Source organism: Bombus pyrosoma, linkage group LG16, assembly GCF_014825855.1.
Source record: "Bombus pyrosoma isolate SC7728 linkage group LG16, ASM1482585v1, whole genome shotgun sequence".
NCBI lineage: Eukaryota > Metazoa > Arthropoda > Insecta > Hymenoptera > Apidae > Bombus > Bombus pyrosoma.
In genome coordinates this window covers 1,737,434-1,753,407 of record NC_057785.1, presented here as the reverse complement: position 1 = coordinate 1,753,407, position 15,974 = coordinate 1,737,434, and the positions used below count along the sequence as shown (strand labels likewise).

The window sequence follows — 15,974 nt, the reverse complement described above, 5'->3', positions numbered from 1 at the left end:
TTCTAAGGTTTATTTAATGTATACGTAAGTAATGTATACTTTAAATAATATAATAATCAATGATATTACATATAAAGATAATATTTTGTTATTTAATTGGGCAAACATAGTTTGTCAATATTAAAATGAAAAATATATTTGAAAAGCCCTTTTTTAATTGTACTATTTATATCTAATATATATTGCTACAAGTAATATTCATTTTTATTACATCATTACAAATACTTCACGAATGTTATTGTCAATAACCTAATAACTAAATATATTTAAAATATTCTAAATCTTACAGTCTTATTTGTACACTATCTTTTTTTCAAAGAGACTATGTCAATTCAATAAGAATTCATTCCAGATATACTCTTTTTTAATTAGAAATTTTCAAGTGAAAAGCGATTCATATGATTCTTATATAAAATGTTTATTAATTACAAAGCATATTAAATTGAATTTATAATAATTTAAAACTATAAAATTACATTTATAAATGGTATTAATTTGATTTGTAAAGTGCTGTTACATTTTTTCATACACAGTTTATAAAACAATTACAATCACTTTAATACATAATTATTCTTGTGCTATTTTTCAATCTTCTGTAGTTTTAGATTTAGATACTTCATTTATAACTCCTTCTTTTACAAATTTAGTGTACAAAGGATCTCCTTCTGCAACAGCATATGACAGTACAGCCTTTGTATAATAATCTGACATTAATTCAATGTTTCTTATAATTGTAGATAGAAGATGTGCTTTCTCCACATATATACCTATGTAAGAAAAACATTTGAAAACCTGTGATACTTTCATTTGTTTTTAAAACATAATATAAATTTGTAAAATAATTATACAAGATTGGAAGATTAATTATTTTTCTTATCTATTACATTATCTATTATAAAACAAACTTATTTTGTAGATGCAGGCACAGCAGCAAGTCATAAAAATAAATCAAAATATTTATTCTAAACTTACCTGGAGCTTCAAACATGAGATATGCAAAATGAACATGGAGATAATAATAGGATGGTTGATAATGTAAATATATTCTAAGTTGAGAAGCAGGTACATTAAACTTTTCAGCAATTGCAGCAGTTCCAGCTTCTCTTATATTCTTTAGTAGAGGAAGATGAGATGCATTCAATTCTCTAATACATTGAATCTTTTGAAATGGAAGTGCTATAAATTTTAATGTATTTGTTTGCCCATCCCATTTCAAATCATTTACTATTATAAACCCAGTCTTCTCATCTTTATCTTCGTATACAATTTTATCTTGTTCTGCCTTATGTTCCAAAATATTATACACCCACTAAAAAAATACAAAAATTCAATCTAATAAATAAATCTTGTAGCAGTAAAAGCAAATTAAATTTTCATATATTTGGCATGAAAATTTATCAAATATTTGTTTGCTTTTTCCTGTATATTATACTTCTACTTTTTTGTACACATACTTCTATAGAAAAACTGCTTGACTCTATATATGGAAGAGTAATTTTTTGATATAGTTCGTAAGTTTCATCTATGATATGAAGATCTTTCCTCCGAAATTTTTCGATATGTTTTGCCGTTGCAGGATGTATTATCGTCGCATTTATACCTTAAATGATACAAAAGTTTTCAATAATCAAACAAGAAGAAAAAGGAAAATGAGGTTATAAATTCATTACAGTCTACCATTATATTTTTTAAGAGGATAACACTCATAATTCCCATAAATATTATTGTTATAAAGTTTGTGTAAAACTGTATCTTTATTAAATAATTCTTTCAAAGCTGCTTCATCATCCGAAAAATTTTGTTTCTCCAATAAAATAACCGCCGAACCTTCATATCCTTTGAAAGCACCCTCTATACATATCTGTTTCCTTGTGCAATTATTTTGCAAAACTTTTTTTATATTAAATGTAGACGAGCAGAATTCTACATCATGTATACTAGTGGCATTTTTGCATTCATTTTCTGTTTCTATTTTAATTTTTTTCGCTGGAGTACATTCATCCGCACTGGTATTAGAAGATATCTCAGCCATTGTTGACGTTTTCTTCAAACAGCCCTCAATGTTAATTCATAAATTACATAAAATTGATTAAAAAACGTTACATAAATAACATTTCCTCCGTTATTTTTCTTTCCATAAAATTACATTACCTTTTCTGGTGTAGTTTATCACTGACTGTTGATTATTAAGTTAAGCAATATTCTTAGGTTATACGCATAACCTATATATATATAGGTTAGTATACATATACAAATGTATAATCTATATAAGAATGAGAATCATCTAATTCCTATCAACACAATGATTGCTATTTTAATGCATGTCTGTATTTATATATATTACAGGAATGAATAATTGATTATGTCGCAGATATACATACATATATATAATTTACATATATGTAGATTTAATTCGCCAATGGCATGTGTATGCACTGTACGTTGTCTGATAGTCTACCGGATCCATAGATTGAGTACAACTGCTACATATATAGGTACATATAAAATCTAAACACGGTGGCTGAGATCCAAAGTGGAGACTTTATCTTTTGGTAACCTTTGCAAGATTACTGAAGACGAACACTAGGAAACAGCTTCTGCGTGGACTAAGGAGGTTAATAACGATGCTACAAGTAGATGACAGAAAGGTAAAAAATCTATTCGTTTCCTTCCCCCCTCCATTTTTATCCTGAAACATTGATTCACTGTAAATATTCGTAATTTTATATTGTAGAATTTTTATTTAGAATTTAATGTTAATTTATAACATACTCATATGTTTCGTTACCTATTGAATGTTTTCAAATTGTCAAATAATAATCGATGCATTTTTTTGTATATACAGATAACGTCTTAATTTTGTATATACACAGAAATTTTACCCTTTCCACACGTTGAGGTTATGTGTATTTTTTCTGCGATCATTATGACTTATTATTTATTTCATATGATCAATTATTTTGCTTTTTGTTTATACGTGATTTTAATTGGATTATATCATTTAAGACATGATATCTTTGAATAACTTTCCTTGTCATTATGTTATGGATGGTAAAATAAAAATAGATATGTGAATATGAAACGTCAAGATCGCAAATATAAATGCAAATTATAGACGTTTTGTATAATATATAGGTGTATATTATTTCAAGAGCAGAAGGTTATCTGTAGGCCGTAGCTGTCATAAGAGTACTGTAACGAAGTCTAAAAGTCATAGTAACGAATTAAGCGAACATTGCTTATTATTAATTTCAATGATATAAGGTTATACAGTATAACAATTATTTATTATTACTATACTGCGGATTTTTATGCGAATTCATATTTTTTAGAATATTAAAATTGCAGTTTACTAATTTGATACTATATATTTAAAGATTTATTTTGATTTTACTTCGTATATTTATTTTACAATAAATATTTAAAAAATCGTATGAAAACAATTATTACATTGAAATATTATGGTCAGGTTTATTCATTCATTCATTCATGTTGCCAACCAATTTGTAAAATAAAAATTTCGTTTACTTATTACGTTAACATAAAAATATTTGTTTCGTGTCACAAGAGTACATGGCACACTATGATAGGAAGTATGACAATATGATAAAAAAGTAATATTTTTAGAAAATTTGGAAAATTTCTCTAACATCGGTTATTTTTAATCGCGCGGAACTTTATCCTTTTTTATGATCTACTCTTCTAATCTACATGCCTAGAAACTAGTTTATCTGAACGAGTGGGAGGATGAAGTAATTCGGATAACCGAACAGTCCCTATAATAGACATTTACACGCATGTATAGTATTCATCATAAGAATAAGTCTTTTATGTATTACGAAATTACACTCAATCGTAGTTCGGGTAATAGAGGCTCACAAATAAACAATTATCGACGTGAGAAGACGATGAAACATTAAACAATTATATTAAAAAAGTAAACACAAGGAAGAACATAATATGGAATATAAATTCCATAATATAATTATAATAAATCGGAAGTAAAAAATTTATTTCAGAGAATGTTGTATAAAAATAGATTTTGGTTCGTTTCAATTATTATATAGAAAATATTGTAACATTCGATATTAAATGTACGATATTAAAATTTAGATTTCATTTAGAAAACACGTGTTTTTAATATTGCTCTCAATTATTGGAGTAGTGAGACTATTTGGCAGTTTTCCTACGTATAAAACACCTCATCTCGACTACGGGCAAACATTAGTATATATTCTTCCTTGTAAGACATTTATTACGCAAGATAGTGTGAGATAGTTTGCGGTTACGCTTCATTTGACTGCAGAAGATGCGAGGCTTATTTTTACGAGGCTTACTTACAATAAGTATATCGTATATAAAATTTCGCCTGTTATTTTATATGCATATAAATTGTAAGGAAATGCATCAAAACAATTTTGTTTGTCTGCAAACAATTTATTTATTATGACAGTTAGTTATTATTCATCAAATTCTTTTAAATATTGGTTGAGTCGCATCAACTTTGGTTATTAACAACTTATTAACTTATTATAACAATTATTACAATTATTAGAAGGTAGGAGCGAGTCAACGACTCGTACTCGTAACACACTACCTTCAGATAATCTTACTGAAGGATTATCGAGTCAATTCGAGTAGTTTTTTCCGAAAGAATAACAGATAGATTTGCGTATATTTTCGAGTATACATTTCCGACATTTTTCAATCCTAAACACTGATAACCTTCTGATTCGTTCACTGTGATTAATTTTTTTTTTGCAAAGTTTCGTTTCAAACCGACGGAAGATTCACGAGTCAAGATTTATCTCGTTGAATGATAACCTTTAGGGTAGCTACAAGCGGGTGGATTGAACGGCCAACTGGCGAGAAATTGTAGTAAGTTGCTTTGTGTAAATGTAAATTTGGTTGATTAGCTTAATCGACTGTCGATTAAAGGTCGAATGGCAAGTAAAATTGCGTGTGCGAACGCAAATTTTAGTTGTGTAGTTCTTAGTAAAACGTAGTTGTGTTCAATATCGATCACTGAATCCAACTTGATAAATTTTCTGGTCGACTAGAGTTCTTTACCTGGTACCCTTTGCTAGTAAACCACTTAGTCGACCGTCGATTATGCTACTCGACTAAATTTGCATTTACACAAAGCGACTTACTAAAATTTCTCACCAATCGACTAAATTAGTATTTGAGTTTTAATACTTTAGCTACTACTAGTTTAAAAGGCGTAAAGTTTATACTAATTAAAAATTTAATATGTTGGAAATATAATATATAGTTCCAATAAAAACAACGTGATGCAACAAGCATGCAATTGAAAGAATTACTAATTCCTCGTGTATATTATATAATACACGAGTATAAGAAGTCAAATTGCTCCATTACTTGGCAATTCTCGTGCGTATACTTGTGCAATACTTTACATGCGTACTGTATGTCATACTGTATGCGTACATGTTGTCGTATCTATTGTATTAACTTAGATATGTCTACTATCCTATCAAAAAGATAATTGAGAAGTAATCTTATTATGTTTCGCAATTGTTCAGATATCATGCAATGTTTTTCACGACGAGTAGCCATTTTTTAAAAATCGACTAACAACAATAGCATCGCTTTGGAAACATCGCAAAAAAATTTCACATATCTGGATTAAATTGCGTCCATAGAACGAAATAGAATGCAAAAAGTAAAGCAAAGTTCAAATCTATGTCATCGTTGAGAGCGATCAAATTATTCCATTGCTCATTAAAATCGTGGCGCTTACGTCGTCAACCATTATGCGTATTTTCTTATTTGCTATCATTTGCACTTTCGCAGTACATATATGAAAATCGAGAAAGAACTTTGAATGGTGCTTTATTGGGATAAGGAGCACAGACACGCGGTCAGATAAGAAATTCTAATGTTGTGATGCTATTACACGACCTCGTCAGCGATCACAAATCACTTGATATCGAGTCGATTATACTGCCACAGTTGCAAAGTCACGTTGATTGGTCCAATTATGATAAAATTCATGGCCAGAGGACAACTCGATAACAGTTTCAAAAAACATGTCTTTGGTCGTCGCGCATGTAGTGGCTTACTTACGAAGGAAAACGTTGATATATATCGGACGTGTTATATAAAACATTTTGGTATTGTATTAGCATTGTAACGAGACACGACTGTTACAATTGTATTGTTTGAATTTGAAGCCAATTTGAAAACGTATAGAGAAGTTGCAAGATATTTTTTACAAACATACAGTAAAAGAGAAAAGTATTCGTACAGTTAGAATATAGAAATAAAGGAAAAACGTTCTCTTCAATGCATTTTTAAATATATGCAAATATACATAACTATATATCATACACAGATACCTACATAGATAAATAAGATAAAAGTTAATTATAAGTATGCATAGAAGTTAATCATATTATTTGGTAAGTCATAACGAGACAAGATTCACGTCATGATAATATAATATTTTGTCGAGACAAAATTCGTATAGTAGTATTAATCAATGGCCATGTTGTAAATAATATTTTATAGGCTTCCCTCTTTAACAGATAACTACTCATAATGAAGTGGGAATAGATAGTACTAACGATAAGTATTTCCTATTGTTTGTCACGATGGATTGTTACCATACATGAATGTTATTTCATTATAAGTTACCAAACAGTGTAATTAATGTTTGTTTGTATACGTTTATGTACCACCATAAGCGTCCGTAGGTATATATGTAACATACAGTTTCATAAATTTAGATATATTTAATAATATGGAAAATATTGCTCTCTTTATTTCTACATCTCCGCCATATTATTTTTATATATCATTAATACTTCTCCTTCCTACTGTTCAGTATACTAAAACAGTTTAGTCTCACGGTTTAATCTTAAAACGCCAAGCGTTAAATCAATGGTTGTCATTGATTAATTCTGTAATTTACAACCTGGCTATATCTCGGCTGTATCGTTTAATAAATGCTTACAACCTGGCTATAAGGCGATTCACTTGTTAAAAATGAAGCCGAAGCCATAGGAAACGTGCTTCCTATCGAGATACGACGATTTATACCGCGATGACAACACGTCGACGCTCCTCGAAGATACATTGACTCGGGCGCTCGTGTCGCGTTCAGTCAGGTTTCGTTCGTTCGAGGATCGGAAAGCTCGGTCCGCATGCGTCGCACGTCGCCCCGACGAGAATTTAAACAATTGTTCGCACGTTTTTCTACACGAGTGGAAAATTGACGCGCGCGCAAACGCTCTCGCTCTTCTCATTGAGCTTTGAGAGAGATATACAAATATATTATATGTGAATGGTATACTTGTTGAATGTAAGTGATCGTGTACCCGGAGAAAAGAAACGGAGGGTTTTGTTTTCCATGGTTTTGCTAGAATTTTGGGATTTCTCTTCAAAATTAGTGATAACGACTTACCAGTTCATCGCTCGTTACAAAACGCGACTATACCATATACAAATGCGACAAAGTTAATCATAATACCGAATGCAAGAACGTTGTCAGTGTATTTACGCGAGTTTTGCGAATAAATTCGTACGTTCTTTTCTTCGTACCTGTTGGAAATTTCGGTTTCATGGTTTTGAAATAGTCGTTATGACTTTTGCGAGTCAATGCTGACTGTGTTAACAGAACTTGTATTCTGTCGGAAACCTGTATGTAACATGATCTTTATTTTTATCTCGAGGATCACATTTTTCTAACTAGCACGTTTGTGCAAATATTACATAGATATTAAGTAAATAATAAAGTTGTTTATTATATTTCTCTATTTTATCTAAAAGTATTATTAACTGTTTATTAATTTGTATAAATAGCTAGTTGATTTATATTTTAAAAAATAATTCTCGTTAAAGATTTACAAAAATTCCTTTTATTAGCTTATATTTATATAAGTAGTATGAAAATTACTGTCTTCTTATAACCGGTTCCTGAATTATCGTGACTTTATATAACTAAAAACAACCTTTTCGGATGATTTTAAATATTTGTCTAGCTTTTCCTTTCTAAACCTTTTATCTAATAATTAAATTTATAACAATATCCCTATTATAACAATTAAACTTAAAAAAAAAAAAGGAAAGAAAGAAGAAAAATAAAAATATCATAGATAGTTTTATAGAAATATTGCTACGTCTAGAAAAGATCCAATTTGGTAATTTCTATTTAATCAGCTGAATACACAGTGATGTTCATTTAGTAATTTTCGCAAAACTTACCTTCGACACTGACATCATTCTTGTATTCAACATATACAATTCGTTCCACTTATCTACTACACACAAACAAATCGTTATGTCTACTACGTTCAATGAAACATAAGTCGCGTTTTACGTCCGCCCGATCTTCTATGTATTTTGTATTTACTTTTTGTATTTATGTTTTGTACATAATACAAGTTGGTAAATTTAGATGCAAATAAACTTTCCATCATTCTCATGTAACTTCTAAAATTCTCTATTATCTGTCTAAAGGGTAGTTTTTTGTATTGCTTCTAGAAAAACACATTGTCACACTCAGTAAATAAGAATAATGAAACGAATCAATCATCGAAAATGTCAATTCAAGCCGCGATTAGATTGAGTGCAATCGTTGTTTATAAATGCTTTGTCATATGCGCACTGTTATCTAAGATCTAGCAATTGCATGTTAACACAATACGATTAAAATATGTTCGCTATGTTACATCATGAGTGTTGGTATCTCCAGTTTGCTTTAAAGCAGTGTTATTAAAAGGGATCAACAGAAATGCACTTGTCACGAGTATTACGCTAGTGATAATTTTTAATGCATGGCATAATCCCCCTTTTTGCCCCCTATCATTTTTGCATATAATTTCAGAATGTTCTACACGAATGGAAATTAATGTTACTTATTACTTTTTTTATGTCTCATAATCTATGAATACGTGATAACAGACTGCAAATAGTTATGCAATTTTCTATTTTTATGAACATTATTAATGGAATGAAATCTAAATAGAAATTTGTTTCATATACTATATACAATAATAGGTGCTTTACTTTGGATATCATAATATTATTATATGCAGTATGTATCCTTGTATGTTTAAAAGAAATACATAAAAGATCCGGAGATTATTAATTACAGATTTATGATTTATTAATATTTTCATTCATTTCATTAACGAATTCATTACATTATATGTATGTATATATATATCACATTTATGTATTATATATATAAACTTTTGAAGATTTCTGAAACTATAAGCACAAATTATATAATATTTTTTAAATTGTAAGTAATTGCAAAGGAAATAGGAATATAAAAAGTAAGATAATGCAGTTAAAATGATTAAAGTGAATTAATTAAATAAAATGCAATTTTTCATGCAATGAGATAACATCCTTTCATAAATAACGTTTTGTTTAAAGTTTTCTTTTCAAAGAAATTGTCGAAGATAATGTATCGTTTCAGTAATGTCACAATCATCCCTTTAAATACTTGAATAGTCCTTTGTTGCGAAGAGGGAATAATCACCCGTTTTCATGTTTCTTATCTATCTCAGAAATAAAAATTATAAAGGAGGAATGAATGCAAAGACCAATTCATATATTCACCACGATCGAATAATATTCGTTATCGTTCGTTAAACGATCTTTTCGTTTCTTCCTCGTAATACGATATTACCTTGTAAATTAGTAGGTGATAAATTTGAATAGAAAAAGCTAAAAAAATATTAAAATTATTAATTTAATTGTGTAACGATTCGACACAATCGTGAAGAATCTATTCATACGAAGAAACATATGAAAGTATCTCATTTCCATAAAAAGTGAAGTCGACTTGTGGTTTTTAAGTGACAATATGTATTTTTCTTTTCACATGTCTCTTTGAATTGATTATTCGGATAATTCAAGAGCGCGAAAAGGAATATATATGTTGCTATTTAAAAATCGTAAGGTGAATTTCGTTTTCTATGGAGAAACGTACTTTCAGAAGCTCCTTTTACACTAATAGATCAAAAAAACTACTTCAAGAATTTTTTATTTACTCTTGGAATCTAAAAAAGACTTGATAAAAATTGCTACGTAACAAATACGTACGACGTAAAGTCTTACTATAAGATGTCATAAAGAATTTTTCTCACTTTTGTATCGATTATTCAAATATTGATTATATAGCTATGTATTTCGCAACTTAGCTTGAATATTACGTTTAAAAATGCTTCTTCTATCTATAAAATAGAATTCTACAAATAATTCAAAAATACAAGAAGTCGAAAATTTATAAAAATTGTCTATTATCACATTTGTTACCGATATTAATCATCATTGTTTATTGGTATAATTTATCACGGGTGTTTAATGTTGAAGATAGAGTGACAGAAGATACTAATAAATAACAAAATTGATTTCTTACAATTTGATGTTCTAACGTAATTTTTATATTTATCTACAATTACTTTCAAGTTTCAGTTATTACATTATACTTGACATATTTGATTAGAGTGCAACTTTGAGGGTTCAGCATGAATAATCCAAATACCATGTGATTCATCCAGATTATATTTCATTCCCTGAATTTTAATGTCGTTAGTCAAAATTTATTAAACTGAATGTTCGAATTAAAAAAGAATAATATTTTACACAATGTAAAAAGCTGATAATCGCATTGAACTTTTTACACTTTAATCTTTTCTTTATATTTTTTTTGCTTTACGATTGACGATGAATCGACGAATATTTATCTAATGAATTTTATCGGATGACTCTTAAGGTTTTTTAAAAAATGAATGTGACTAATACCATTATCTTACTTCTATTCATTTTACTCACAGAAAATATCAAATTCTAACATTATTTTTTACTCAGTTTAACCAGTCCGATAAGCTGTCCGATTAGTTTAACCAGTTCGATTTCACTTGCTAAATCGATGTATTTTTCTACAATTATACAGAGACAATTAAAAACAAAATATAATAATTATGTTTAAAAGGTATGTTTATCTTAAGTTGAATAAAAAAGAAAATTATGTGTTTACGTAAAACAAGAACTCGTTAAATTCAACTGAAACCTCGTCTTGGGATCTGACGATAATCTTTTTGAAATTAGTCTTTCCTTAGAACAAAGACAATATTCACGTAGCTTAAGGTGACAGCTTCGAGTAATTTTTGCATGTCGATAATGATTTTGATAAAAGCAGCTTAACATAATATCAATGTGCACTGTACGCAGTTACATGTCTTTCGTATTGGTTTTATCAAGAAATTATTATTTATAAAATTCATTTATTCATTTGCAAATGTATTACTTCATATGGAAAATTACTTACGATAATTTTATTTATAGCTTTGTCCTTGCAATTAATAATTACATACTGCGACAAAATTACAAGACATACACGAAAATTGAGAAAAATTATATTTAACTCAGGAATTCTCACTCAGGAATCTTCTTCTTTCATTCGTAATGCTATTATTTACTTTACAATATAGAAGCATATCTACTGTTCAGTTCTATGAAATACCGAAGGCTGTCATTCCAAGAATTTGGATAATCAACATAAATATATTTTCTTTGCGACAAAACTATAAAGCGGAAAGTAATCAGTTACCCGTGTAATTTTCACTGTAGTAATTAGTTTTGTATTATTGGATGTGTTATATATGAAAAATGCTAGTCCTTATGTTAAATATATAGTAAGATGGCTCGTGGAAGCAAATTAATGACTAGCTTGTAAAAGGAAAAGTTTTCATTGGCAAAAGTACCGCGCATATTAAAATAGCCGCCTTACTTTACGTAACTATCTAAGGGATACGAAAAGGTACTTGAAAAAGCATGTCGGTGGACGTCCAAAAGCTACAATTACTCGAGAAAGACGTGCCGTTTCAACCAGTTAGCTGTTTTTGTTATGATGGACTCTGTCGGTAATAAAATTAAGAAATAAAACAGCCATGTCATTACAACTTAATTCTATATTATAGCAACCACACATACTCTGTGTTTGACAAGTATACTCGTCATCGCTTACTTTTCGCAACACATTTTGGGTACACACTTCTCAAAGAGGTCGCAACAACTAACTTATTAAGGGTGACTTTGAATTCAGCTTTCATAACATGACAAATTGCAACAGAAGGCGTAGTTAATACAAGTATAAGGAATGTACAATGAATAATTAAAGGAGTAAGCCACTTGAACCGGCTAAAACTTCTGAAGACACCACTACAAAAAACACGATTTGATTTCGCGGAGAGAAAAGTAAAACAAAACATGGAAGGAAGTAATATTTTCAGACGAACGCTTTAATTTAGGATGGTTCTAATGGCTTTCATTATTTTTTATGACTTCAGAAAGGAGATACTCATTAAACAGTAAAGACAAATGGGTGGAGAGAGTGTTACGGTGTAGGCAACTATAGATTACGTTGATAAAAGCAATATCAAGTTTGTTTCCGATAAAATGAAGAGTAAACTTTATATGTTTAAACAATCCAAATACTGTTAATTAAATATGCTTATGAAATGGCTACACAAAATTTTATTTCTCGATATGATAATTTATGCAAAGTACGTTAAAAATTTTCTGGAAAGAAAAAATATCGAAGTATTATTATGGTTCCTCAAATCTCTAGATCTGAACATTGTTAAAAACTGCAAGTTTTTTGCGCGACAAGTTTATGCACATGACAGACAATTCAATACTATAAAAGAGTTAAACAACTGTGTTTTAAATGAATAGGAATCATTGGATCAAAATGTTATACACAAATTTCATGAATTATTACTAAAGAGAATGATCGAAATGATAAGAAACAAAGGTGGTAGTACGCATTACACATTAATGGGTAAATACAAATTATTTTTCATAAATTATTCCTATTTATTTTATAAAAAAATTTCTTGTCTCATAGTTTTGTCGCATTGTCTTTCATTGAAAAATCTGCAACTATAAATAATCTCTATTTAAATTGAAAATGTTACAAATATTTTTATCACGATACATATATCTGTTTATTGAAATAACTCGATTCTACTTTAACAATTCTACAATATTATGTTTTTATATAATAATATTCACCAAAATCATAGCTGTCTTGTAGATTTGCCGCGGAGTGTACCAGTACAATCACGATAGTCGTGTCTCATTACAATACTAACGAAATTTAAAAATGTTTCGTATAAGATTCATAATACATTCACAGAAGATTTCTATAAGTATCCAAATACTTTTGTACCACTGTACATATCGAAAACTCGATTCATTTATCAAATATCAATTCATTTTCCCAAAAAGAAACTACGATCGAGAAACAAAATAATCATTGACGGTGTCACCAAGAATACGTAAACAGAAATATATTCAAACCATTAGGATCTTTGTTTGATTAAGGATCGTTTAAAGGGAACCAGGAAAATAGTACCTTCTTTCTCCATAAGGCTACCTAACGAGTTGCTCCTTCTTAACAAGTTCTTTCGGTAACAATCTCGAATAAATCTAAACAAATTACATTCTAAAAAGAAAGGGACAATAGATAAAAAGAAAAGAAAACGGGAAAGAAAATATAAGGAACTGTTCATACGTCATGCACGATCTTACGAAATTGGATGGTGGCGACGGCAGGCCCAACGTATTTTTCAAGAGACAAGGTATTTATCGCTCTATTTTTCAAATATCCTGGTGAATAAATCCGCAGGCACGCGGTCATCAACGCAGTCCCTCAGATACACAGGCATTCCGCGAAAGGACTAAGAGGGATGCCCTGAACGAACTCCAACATGAATTAGAGAAACTCGAGGAAAGCGCAACAGGGGAGGTCAAGGAGGAGGTCCATCGACAGTTCGATGGCTTCACTCACCTCTTCAAACGGTTCCTCCAGGAGGAAGGACCTTCGCTAGAATGGGATCGTATACAGAAGCTGCCCGATGATGCGGTAAATAGTAGTTTTTAACTTAAAATTGCAAACGTAATTGAATATAGCGAATTACCTCGTCATTTTGTAACATTTTTCCTTGAAAAAGATATTGAAAAGCCAAAATAAGTTTAATTATAATTAGAAAAAATTTAATTATATTTTTAGATAAGAGATTACAATTCCTTGCCAACTCCGGAAGGAGAAGAAATGAAGGCACTTTTAAGCAAGTTGATCGTTATAAAATTGAATGGTGGCTTGGGAACTAGTATGGGATGCCATGGCCCTAAATCTGTAATAGCAGTACGTAATGGACTTACATTCCTAGATCTGACTGTACAACAAATTGAGGTAACTATAGTATTATAAAATATATATGATTTAAAGTTATATGGAAATGTTTAGAGAAAAGGAAATTTATCTTATTATTTATTATTTCTTATTTTTTTTTTTGCAGTATTTGAACAGAACTTACAATGCAAATGTCCCGCTTATTTTGATGAATTCCTTCAATACAGATGACGATACACAACGAATAATTAGAAAATATAAAGGAATAGATGTTGATATTCATACGTTTAATCAAAGTTGTTATCCTCGTATAAATAGAGATTCTTTACTTCCGACTGCAAAACACTGTGATGTTAATGATGACATTGAAGCGTAAGATTAATATCAAACAATTTTTTGACACTTATTTATTAAATACACATATTTATTCATATATGGATACTTATACTCATTAATAGGTGGTATCCTCCTGGTCATGGAGACTTCTATGAAAGTTTCAGAAATTCAGGTTTATTAAAAAAATTTATAAAGGAGGTACATATATATATATTATGATTTTTTACATTAAGAATTATGTGACGCGCGTACAGTATTATTTATATTTAACAAATATTTTCTCTTAATATAGGGACGTGAATATTGTTTCATTTCAAATATTGATAATCTAGGTGCTACTGTAGATTTCAAAATTTTGAAATTACTGTTAGACAAACGTGAAGCTTCGCCTCTTGAATTCGTTATGGAAGTTACTGATAAAACTCGAGCTGATGTTAAGGTAATATAATCTTTTCTTATAAATTGAAATTTTAAAATTTTTTAAAACAAGCATATTTTTATATATCTGTACAGGGTGGCACACTAATCAAATATGAGGATAAGCTACGCCTACTTGAAATTGCTCAGGTTCCAAAGGACCACGTAGATGATTTCAAATCTATAAAAACGTTCAAGTTTTTCAATACAAATAATTTATGGATAAAACTTAGCGGTACTTATTTCTCTTTTCCAATTATACAATTCATAAATGTAATATTTATTTCTTATCTTGTTAGCTATTGAAAGAGTACTTGAGAAGAATTCCTTGAATATGGAGATTATTGTAAATAATAAGACCTTCTCGAATGGTTTAAATATTATTCAATTAGAAACAGCTGTTGGAGCTGCTATGAAATCATTTGAAGGGAGTATTGGTAAGAGGAAACAAAGATTGTATGTTCTGTGTGATCTTTTAAATTTTCTTGTTGGATGTACATATATATAAATCTGTAAATAGGTATAAATGTTCCACGCAGTAGATTCTTACCAGTGAAGAAGACTTCAGATTTAATGCTTGTTATGAGCAATTTGTATATTCTTCGCAATGGTTCATTAGTAATGAGTCCTCAACGAATGTTTCCTACAACACCTCTTATAAAATTGGGCGATAATCATTTTTCAAAGGTTACTGTTTCATTTCTATAATTATACATCACAGATATTTGACAGCTGGAATATTTTGTAATTAATGTAAAATTTTCTGCATAGGTTAAAGAATTCCTTACTAGATTTCCAGCTATACCAGATTTATTGGAATTAGACCACCTTACAGTATCAGGTGATGTTACTTTTGGAAAAGGTGTAACTCTAAAAGGAACTGTTATAATTATTGCAAACCATGGAGAACGCATCGATCTTCCAGCAGGCACAATTTTAGAAAATAAGATAGTTTCTGGAAATTTACGTATTTTGAATCACTAAGTAATATATAAAAAGAAAGTTTATCTGTTGCATAATATAAAAATCAAGAAAAAATGCA

The 15,974-nt window shown here is 29.4% G+C and overlaps 3 protein-coding genes across 14 annotated transcripts in view; 2 read left to right on the top strand and 1 right to left on the bottom strand.

Annotated features, from left to right (window-relative positions):
* LOC122576759 (macoilin-1) overlaps positions 1–1,088 on the top strand; it is a 13,290-nt gene extending 12,202 nt beyond the window's left edge. For all 3 annotated transcript variants that reach the window (XM_043747499.1, XM_043747497.1, XM_043747498.1), the window contains exon 13: positions 917–1,088. In XM_043747499.1, the coding sequence (XP_043603434.1) occupies positions 917–966 (50 nt within the window). In that variant the 3' untranslated portion in view covers positions 967–1,088. The remainder of the gene's footprint in view (positions 1–916) is intronic.
* On the bottom strand, positions 473–2,522 carry LOC122576764 (m7GpppX diphosphatase). 3 transcript variants are annotated; one of them, XM_043747520.1, is made up of 6 exons: positions 2,382–2,522; positions 2,152–2,291; positions 1,678–2,056; positions 1,455–1,600; positions 973–1,309; positions 473–767 (listed from the first exon to the last, which is right to left on the bottom strand). In XM_043747520.1, the coding sequence occupies exons 3-6, from the start codon at positions 2,030–2,032 to the stop codon at positions 586–588; spliced, it is 1,020 nt and encodes a 339-aa protein (XP_043603455.1). In that variant the 5' UTR covers positions 2,033–2,056; positions 2,152–2,291; positions 2,382–2,522; the 3' UTR covers positions 473–585. The 3 variants fall into 3 exon arrangements, with proteins under 3 accessions (XP_043603455.1, XP_043603454.1, XP_043603452.1); XM_043747519.1 differs by having other exon boundaries at positions 1,678–2,044; XM_043747517.1 differs by having other exon boundaries at positions 1,678–2,291.
* LOC122576762 (UTP--glucose-1-phosphate uridylyltransferase) lies at positions 2,472–15,974 on the top strand. 8 transcript variants are annotated; one of them, XM_043747509.1, is made up of 11 exons: positions 2,514–2,648; positions 13,369–13,625; positions 13,701–13,909; positions 14,057–14,239; positions 14,346–14,551; positions 14,638–14,713; positions 14,808–14,954; positions 15,029–15,167; positions 15,232–15,369; positions 15,453–15,619; positions 15,704–15,974. In XM_043747509.1, exons 2-11 carry the CDS (start codon positions 13,562–13,564, stop codon positions 15,914–15,916), a joined length of 1,542 nt encoding a protein of 513 aa, XP_043603444.1. In that variant the 5' UTR covers positions 2,514–2,648; positions 13,369–13,561; the 3' UTR covers positions 15,917–15,974. The 8 variants fall into 8 exon arrangements, with proteins under 8 accessions (XP_043603449.1, XP_043603444.1, XP_043603448.1 ...); XM_043747513.1 differs by lacking the exon at positions 2,514–2,648 and adding an exon at positions 7,126–7,327 and having other exon boundaries at positions 13,498–13,625; XM_043747512.1 differs by lacking the exon at positions 2,514–2,648 and adding an exon at positions 7,126–7,327 and having other exon boundaries at positions 13,416–13,625.